The sequence below is a fragment of the Ricinus communis genome, chromosome 5, assembly GCF_019578655.1.
Source record: "Ricinus communis isolate WT05 ecotype wild-type chromosome 5, ASM1957865v1, whole genome shotgun sequence".
Taxonomy (NCBI): Eukaryota; Viridiplantae; Streptophyta; class Magnoliopsida; order Malpighiales; family Euphorbiaceae; genus Ricinus; species Ricinus communis.
Genome location: NC_063260.1, coordinates 2,503,747 through 2,513,605, shown reverse-complemented (window position 1 = coordinate 2,513,605; position 9,859 = coordinate 2,503,747). Strand labels below are relative to the sequence as shown.

The 9,859-nt window shown below is 28.7% G+C and overlaps 1 protein-coding gene across 1 annotated transcript; it reads right to left on the bottom strand.

The window, feature by feature from the left end:
* Window positions 1-1,781: 1,781 nt before the first annotated feature.
* Window positions 1,782-4,247, bottom strand: LOC8281317. The gene is made up of 2 exons (XM_002521679.4): window positions 4,051-4,247; window positions 1,782-3,374 (listed from the first exon to the last, which is right to left on the bottom strand). The coding sequence occupies exon 2, from the start codon at window positions 3,285-3,287 to the stop codon at window positions 2,115-2,117; it is 1,173 nt and encodes a 390-aa protein (XP_002521725.1). The 5' UTR covers window positions 3,288-3,374; window positions 4,051-4,247; the 3' UTR covers window positions 1,782-2,114.
* Between the last annotated feature and the right edge of the window lie 5,612 nt (window positions 4,248-9,859).

The window sequence follows — 9,859 nt, the reverse complement described above, 5'->3', positions numbered from 1 at the left end:
ATAATTAAATAAAAATAGGATTTTTATTTGCAAAAAATGTAGAAAGGAGAAGAACATAAAAAAATGAATTTTAGATTTTCACGATAAAAAGGAGTAAAATATTAACAGAATTTGATGAATAATTAATTTTATATATAAGAATATATTGACCACATTAAGTAACTCACTTGCAATAATCCTACTAATAAAATATTATAATAATAAAGAACACATAAAATAATATATCAATAAAATAAAAATAAAAGTACCATAATATTTCTGACTTTTTATCTTCAATTTTTGCAAAAAATTGTATTGAGTTATTTGGACTCCATCATATATATATATAGTGTGTATGTGATATAGTAATTCTCAATTTCTTATAGGATTAGAAATTATGATAGAATTAGAATTGAATTAGATTAACAAATAATTAACGTAGAAAAATAAATAAATTACATATAGAATTAGAATAAGATAAAATTAGTAATTACTGATGATATATATATATAGGCACGAAGTTGATGAAAGTTTTTAAATTGGCTAAAATATATTATAATTAATCAGTAATTACTAACTTTATCTTATTTTAATAATATATGTAATTAATTGAATTTTCTAAACTTAATAAAATTAATTAGTGATTATCTCTTAATCCTAATAGAATTAATTAGTGATTAATTTAATTCAATCCTAATTCTGTCATAATTTCATATATTTTCCTAATCCAATAAAAGATTGATGAATATATTACACTTTATATATACCTATGAAGTTCAAATAACTTACTACAAATTTTCACAAAAATTAAGACAAGAAAAAAAATGCATTCTACTTTTAATTTAATTTTATTAATTTATTCATTCACCTATAATTTTCTTTAATCTTATAATATTTCCATATATGTTCTTAAGTCTATAAGAAATTGATGAATTATTTTATATTATAATATATATATATATGATGAAGGTTAAATAATTCAATACAAAATTTTTACAAAAATTTAAAGTCATAGAAAAAAACAGTATGATACTTTTATTTTTTATTTTATTTATATATCATGTATTCATTATTATTAATAATAATACTTTATTAGTAGGATTATTTATTATTATACTTTATATTAATATATTAAAAAATATTACGTTATTACCCTTTATAATAATAATTTACGAGAGTAACACGCATGATGAGTAATACTAGTATATGTATGTGTGTGAAAGTTAAAAATATTAATAAGAAATAAAATTATAAAAATAATTACTTAAGAGAAAGTGGGACATATAATAAAATAAATAGAAAAATATTAATAAATTCTTCCTATATATACTATCTCCCATATTTATTAACATGAATATATAATAAAAATAAAAAGTAAAATAATTTTTTTTTAAAAATGTATACACGATCTTCTAACTCTTAATCCTTAGTTAGAGTGATAGATTGATAATGCTAAATCAAAACAGGTATTGCATGAATTTTCTTCTTCAACTGCGGGCTCTTTTAAGTGGTCTCACCTGACCGCTAAACTATAGTGAGGTCTGAATTCAAGCATCGGATCTTAAATGGTCTCACCTGATCGCTCTAAACTAGAATTCAAGCACCAGATCTTAAATGGTCTCACCATATTCAAGCACCATATCACTATTGTGCAAAGCACAAATTACCTTATCATTTGTAACTAACATCAAAAGAAAATGCTTCCCTTTCTATCAAAAATTTATATCTAACAGCAGGAAAGAGGACCATGAGATATGGTTTCCCCCTTCAATGGCACAAATGCAGAATCAATGCACAAAAGAAAAAGGAAGAAATCATCTACATTCACTGCTTTATTTTGCTATAACACTTCAAATTTTGATGTCATCTAAAGCAACCTTTGAAATAGGTTACGAATAATCTTTTTGTAGTTCAAGGAAGAGGAAGGCAAGAGTTTCAACCACTAATTGCCAGCAACCAATTGAACTTTGAAAATATACATTTTCTTTTAATCAGTTCAACTTCATTACAAAACCAAAGATGAACGGAAAAGATAAATCAAATAAAGCCGTTTCTATAAAAAAGAGCATCACAAATCCTACCTCAGCTATGAACTTCTATTACAGTCACAACCTGTTATCGGAAGGATTTGACAATCATGACTGGATGACTTTATTTTGTTTAATACATGCAGGTGGCTTGAACTCCTGACATTTCCGCATTGGTGCAACCTCCACAAGGTTATCAGCAGAAGTCTCCATAGAATACACTGGCTTACTACGAGCAGTAGGATTGCCCATGTTCTTATCAGTCAATGGGGAGCTTCTAGGAAGCATTTCATCCTTTGGGTTTGCTTGATCCCTAGAGCTACAAATGCTTAATGGCAACTTCTTTAGTTTCAGTCTTCCCCTCTTTTTACCAGGTGAACCTGCATCTCCCCATATTTTCTCCTTTGAGTGACTTGATTCTGCTTCCCCATTCTCCGTCTCTAATTGGGTGGCTTTTTCGTCTTTCGATGTCTTCTCATCTACCATACTTGTGCAAACCTCATCAATGGAGCCCTCGGAATCCAATTCACCTGCTATAGCATGTCCATTGCACATAGAAGATGGAATTCGTACAAGTGGTACATTCCCATTAGAAACCCGAGTTCTCTCAGAAGTTGATGAGCTTTTAGGCTTCTTATTTTTATGACCCTTCAATTCAGAACTAGGAGAGTTTTTTGAAATTCTAGGGGAGCTGTTCATAACCCGATGCAACTTACGAGCTAGCTCTTCATCATCCCTACAATTCTTAATAGGTTGGTGTTTTTTGTACAAAAGCTGCACCTGAACATGCTTCTTCAGCTTATTTTTTTTCAAGTATCTCTCCTTGCTAACTGTCTCTTCAGGAAAAGATGCAACTAAAGCTAAAGCGCTCTTAGCAGCTGTCACAGCTTTTGCTGCAATAACAGCCTTCTCTTGAGCTGCAGTTCTAGCAGCTTCTGCAGCCTTAATAGCAGCATTAGCCGCTGATTTTGAGGCCTCTACAATCTGTTCAGGTGAAAGATTGTGATTATTATTAAAATGAGAACCCAAAAGATTGCTGAGATGGGCTTGAAATTCACATGAAGATGGAGAATGAGGAGCTGGAAATGGAGGAGATGGAGATGGAAAGGGAAGAGTTGGAGAAGATGGAGACGCGGAGGACGAGGAGGAAGCGATTGCAGGAGGGGGCAAAGCAGCATCGCTGTCAGAGCTCTGTTTCTTGAATCCGGCAAGCAAGCGCTTCCGTGGAGGTAAAAGGACATCAGCATCCAAGTGACTAATATCACATATATTAGCTTCCATTACTCCGCCTCCAAATTCAGATACTTACACATCAAATGACGTTAGTTTCTCTACCAGATTGATGCCATTTCTGCACTTACATTCATCCTAATATAAGAAAAAGAAGATTAAAAAAACTTCAGTATCAAACCCTAAATCAGATAAAAAAACTGTACAAAATCAAAACCAACGCTGGTCAATTTCAATAACCAAAGAAAATCAGCCTAGCCACTTTTCTAAATAAGATCATAATTCATTAACTTAGATAATTTGTTTCTCATTCAAAAATGATCAAAGAAATTGAATCTCACCTAAACCCTAATGTGAATTGTTCCAATTTCAGTTCATTATCGAAACTAAATCTAACACATAACAATCAGCTAAGTAGACAATTATTCTACTCGATCAAATAAAACAAAACTATCAAATGCAAAAGACCTGGATATAATAAAACCACAATTCTGGTCTTTCTCATGAACCAAACAGAGTTATGATTAAAATTCAATTAACCAAGAAAACATGCAAATTAGAGAAAAAGAATACACCTTTGTAATCACATAAGCTCAATTTCGATAAAAACAAAAAACAAAAAAAAATCAGAATAAAAAAGAAGGATGAATTAGAAATGATTGAAGCTTGATTCAATTGAATTATACAAATCAAACAAAGCAATTTACGTGGGGATTGAATTTGTCTGCAGCATGCATAAAATAAACAGAGAGGTCGATTTGAATTGAACTGGGTTGAAATGAATTGAATTCAATTGAATTGAATTGAAAAGTACCTGATCAGTTTATATCTTTTTAAGGTTTGATTAAAGAAACGGCGACTTGAAATTAGGGTTTCTTTTGTTGTTGCTGTTGTTGTTAATGTTGTTGTTGTGTTTAGGTTGAAGAAAGAGGAAGAAGAAACCATCCATGTAGAGAGGAAAATCAGAAAGAAAGATTGTTCATTTTTTTCTTTATATTATTCACCAATATTATAAATAATTAAATAATAATTATGTAAAATTTATAAAACGTCTGATGGCCATTTTCGATTGCCTCTTGTTCTAATCTCTTGCCCACCCATTTAATACAACATCTTTTCAATCTTTACAATTTAATAATTAAGTATTCGAAATTATCACAAATTAATATATAAATTTATAAAATTTATATTTGATGTATAATAGATAATAATAGCTACAACTCGTACATATATGCTTTCCATAAATAATAATATAAATTACAATATAAATCTATTAAGATGTAATAATTAATATTTTTATATTTTTAGAAATTATAATCTAATATGTAAAATAAAAATTATTATATTGTGTATATAAAACAATCATTTGTAATTAAAACTAATATAACTAAATTGAATCTAGTTAAAATATATATATATATATATATATATATATATATATAATTACTAAAATATGATATTTATTATTTTTTATACCATTAATTCTTTAAATTTTAAATTTTTTCAAATAATTTTTTATTTTAAATAATATTTTAATTTTATTCGTATATAATATCTTTTACTATATTGAAGTTAATTATATTTATTTTTATTTTTTATTTACTAATTTAAATTCATTAATAAATTTTATATTTTTTATAATTTAATTACTTTTATTTTTTAATTTAACTCATTAAAATTTGAGATTTATATATATCTATAATCTTTTTAATATTTTTTATTTATTAACTATATATATATATATATATATATATATATATATTATATATAAATTTATCATATTTTGTGATTTCTATATGCAAATATTTAAATTATTTTATACTAATGAAATCATTTAAGTTTTTATTTAAAATCGAATAAACTTTTTTTCTTCTTTTATACTTTAATTTTGTCTTTTATTTTTATTTTATTTTATCTTATATTACTGGAATTTAATTAGAATTGAATAATAAATTATATTTCTTTATATATATATATATTATTAATCAAATTATATTTTAAGTATGATTTTTTTATTTTTCTTACATTTCATAGATTATGATTTATGTATTTTAATTTTCAATATTCAAGTCAATAATTTAGAAATTGGTAAATAAAACCGAATTGGTCAAAACAAACTAAAATCGGCTCAGAATCAGAAGATCAACTTTCTTTAACTAGAATCAGATTATCAATTCCAATTTCTACTCATAAAATAAACTATATTTTGATTAATTTTTTTTATTTTTAAAAAATTAGTTAGAACTAGCTATAATCATAACTGTAAAATAGAATCAACCGACTCCATTGCTATAACATCTACTCTTATATATGCTAGGGTAGTTATTATTTTATATTTGACATAAAAATTAATCTCAATACTAAATATTTAATATATATGATCTATTAATTATATAGTTTATGCTAGAAATTGTAATAATTTAAATAAAAATTTGATAAAATTACTGTTATATAAGGTATAATAAATTTAGCTATAAGCTATAAATATAAAATTAATTTATAAATAAAATATATATAATTTACTAATAAAATTTTTAATTAAAAATTTCATGCGAAACGCAAATATTAAACCAATTTTATTATATTATTGGCGCAAAAAAATCTCTGTATTTAAAGAGATAAATTTTTTATTTATACACTAAAAATCATAAACCTACATAACAAAGATTAAAAAAAATATATTTTACAAGTCATAAATAAAAGTATTAATAATAATATTAATTTATCTTTAATTTTTGTGACGAGTTGCAAAAGAGAATAATCTAAATTTTATTTTTTAGATTGATAAACGTTTGATCTGCTACGTACATTTAAATATCTACAAAATCTACATACTAAACAATAATTATAAAAATTTAAACACTTCGTTGTTAGATTTTAATAAACTCATTATTCATTTTAACAGTTATTCATTTTTTTCTATGTAATACAATTATAAATATTTATATATTAATAAATATCAATTTAACACAATATTTAATTATTAAATCATAACTCACACAAATAATCTTATAATTATTCCTTTTGTTTTTTATACTTCTTTTATTTCTTTATTTCTCTATTACAAAATGCTTCTCTTTTGGTAAGTTTTCGTCACTTCCTTTTCTTTTCTTTTTTCTTTCAAAATAACTATTTTCTGTAAGATTGTAGAACTTACTTAATTTCCCCATCTCATTCGAATTATTAAATTGATACTAACTTCAATTGTTAGTGTTGTCTTATTTTTAATAATTTAATCAGTTAAACATGTCATCTCTATATGTTAAATATAGAATATTATACTAAAGTGTTTTGTTTATATAATAAATAAATTTTATACAAATAAGTAAAAATACTAAATAAGACATTATAAATTAATAAAGAGGAAAATAAATTCTATATTATTTTAATGTTAAAGCTGAATTATGTGGAATTTTGGTTTTAATATTTTTTGTTAAATTTAGATTTAAGTCAAACAATGCTTGCCTTGGCTCAACTTGATTATATTTCTAATGGTTTATATATTAATAATGTTTCTTATAAAGTATATTCAGTTGCTTATTTAATCAACATTTTTAACATGAGGAGTTTTATTTTTTATTTTTTTAAAAGGGTAATATTGCAAAATTAAATCCAAACTGACCTGCATCACAAAGACAAAAAAGTGGATAATGATCTCAAACAAGTTATTTTCTTTTTCTAAAGAAATGTATTTTTCATAATTTTTGACATTTAAATATTATAATATTTACTGGCTCTTGGAAAGTTACCTGTGTAGAAAAATATGAATCTGATAGAGCAAAATCACAATTAATGATTTGAGAAAATAAAGATAAAGGAAAAAATAAAATATAACAATAGAACACACAGATTTATGTGGAAAACTCCTAAATAAATTAGGGTAAAAACCACTATAAGAAAATAATAGGAGTTACAATCTCTCTATTATAAAGGAGAAAACATTAAAATTCTCTCTTTATAATAGGAGAAAAATGATTGCTTAACTCTCTAATATTTTTCTCTTATTTTTGGAATGAATGAATAACAAAGTGAGGCCTCTATTATATAGGCTTGGAAGGTACCTCAGGATTGTTAACTTAGCAATGTGGAAAAAATACTCCTCAAAATTAATAACTTAGCAATGTGGGAGAGATACAAATCCCTAAATATTAACAATCTCCCACTTGAAGATTTGATTGCGGATCAGTCAGATCTTCACACTTTTCTTTCTTCCTTGCCTTTCCATGCTGCTTATGCTTTTATCAGGCCACTAGAGGATTGACACCAAATAAATTTATCAGTGTTAACTGCCTTCGTCAAAAAATCTGCTAGGTTGTCTTTAGTATGAATTTTCTGCATATCCACAGTGCCTTCTTCCACTTTTTTACGAACGAAATGATACTAGACTCGTATGTGCTTTGAATTTGAATGAAAAGCTGGATTCCTTGCGAGATGCAAGGCACTATGACTGTCACAGAACATAGGAATATGCTCTTGTTCGTACCCGAGTTCTTCCATCATCATTTTCAACCATACTGCTTCCTTACTAGCTTGTGTAGCTGCTACATATTCTGCTTCTGTTGTTGATGTCGCCACAACTAACTGCAATTTTGATACCCAGCTCACAGCTCCGCTAGTAAGTGTGAACACATACCCTGTAATAGATTTACTTTTATCAAGATCACCTGCATAATCTGAGTCAACATATCCTCTGATAATAAAGTCTGATCCTCCATAACATAATGCAACATCTGAGGTTCCCCTAACATAGCTTAGGATCCTCTTTACAACATTCCAATGCTCTCTGCCAGGATTCGCCATGTACCGACTTACTACTCCCACTGCATGTGCAATGTCTGGTCGTGTACAAATCATCGCGAACATTAAACTTCCCACTACTGATGCATACGGTACTCGAGACATTTCCATCCTTCCTTCTTCACTGCTAGGACTCATACTGGAGGATAATTTGAAACTAACAGGAAGTGGGGTAGAAATTGACTTACAATCTTGCATATTGAAGCGTCGCAAGACCTTCTTCAAATAATTTTTCTGAGAAAGCCAAATCTTCCTATTGTTTCTGTCTCGGTGAATTTACATCCCTAGAATCTTGTTTGCTGGTCCCAAGTCCTTCATTTCAAATTCCCTAGCCAACTGTGCCTTTAGTTCTTCAATATGATCTTTGTTGGGGCCTGCTACCAACATGTCATCTACATACAACAGTAAGATAATAAAATCACTTTTACCAAATCTCTTGAAATATGCACAAGGGTCTGCATTAAGTCTGTTGTATCCAAGGCTCATGATGAATGAATCAAATCTCTTATACCAACACCTCAAATACCGCTTTAAACTCAGATAGAGATTTGTTCAACCTACAAACCAAGTTCCGCTTTTCTTTTTCTTCAAAACCTTCTGGCTGGAGCATATAAATTTCTTCCTCAAGATCTCCATGAAGAAAAGTTGTTTTCACATCTAGCTGCTCTAGATGTAAGTCAAATGTAGCACATATTGCCAAGACTACTCGAACAGTTGTTAATCGAACCACATGAGAAAATATTTCGTTGAAGTCAATCCCCTCCTTTTAAGCATATTCTTTCACCACCATTCTTGCACGAAACTGCTCCACTTGATCATCACTATTTCTTTTGATCTTAAAGACCCATTTATTGCTAATGGCCTTTCTTTCTTGTGGTAGTGGCACAAGCTCCCAAGTCTTGTTCTTATGCAGAGCTTCCATCTCTTCTTACATTGCTGCCATCCACTGAGATGCATCTGAACTGCTCATTGCTTCTTAGAGAGTTGATGGCTCCCCTTCCTCAGTTAGAAGACAGTATGCGACATTGCTTCCTATATCATAATCTTTCTGCCAGGTTGGTGTAAATTTTATACGTTTTCCCTTTTCAAGTTCTGACTTTTCAAACTCGACTGGTTCTTCCTCTTCGTGCTCTGGTGCTGCTTCAGAAGAATCTTCTTCTGTAGACTTTCTTTCCACATGTATAGTTGTAGTCTCTGAATTTTCTTTTGAAGTGCTATCATCTTCTCCCTTCAATTTATCTTCTAAGAAGATTACATCCCTGCTGATTATAACCTTGTGGGCAGTGGGATCCCACGAGCGATACCCCTTCACACCATCAACATATCCCAAGAACAAACACTTCCTGGATTTTAGATCCAGCTTTGTAGTTTCTTGGGTATTATTTATCACATACACATGACTTCTAAATATATGAAGATTTGAATAATCAACTGGCTTCCCAGTCCATATCTCCATCGGTGTATTTTGATCAATTGCTGTAGATGGAGACCGGTTAATCACATAACAGGCGGTGTTAACTGCCTCAGCCCAAAATGCCTTATTCAGGCCTGTAGCTCCCAACATTGCTCTAGTTCTTTCTAACAGAGTTCTGTTCATCCGCTCTGCCACTCCATTTTGTTAAGAAGTATATGCCGTAGTGAACTGCCTCTTGATGCCTTCTTGCTTACAAAAGCTATCAAATTCATTACCTGTGTATTCTCTTCCATTATTTGTCCTCAAACACATGATCTTATTACCTAAATCAAGTTCAACCCGCACTTTGTAAGTTTTGAAAACTGCAAATACATCTCCCTTGCTCTTGATAGGATACACCCAACATCTCCTG

Bases quoted from the DNA above. Each gene is read 5' to 3' on its own strand.
- LOC8281317 (XM_002521679.4), bottom strand. From the start codon at position 3,287: ATGGAAGCTAATATATGTGATATTAGTCACTTGGATGCTGATGTCCTT.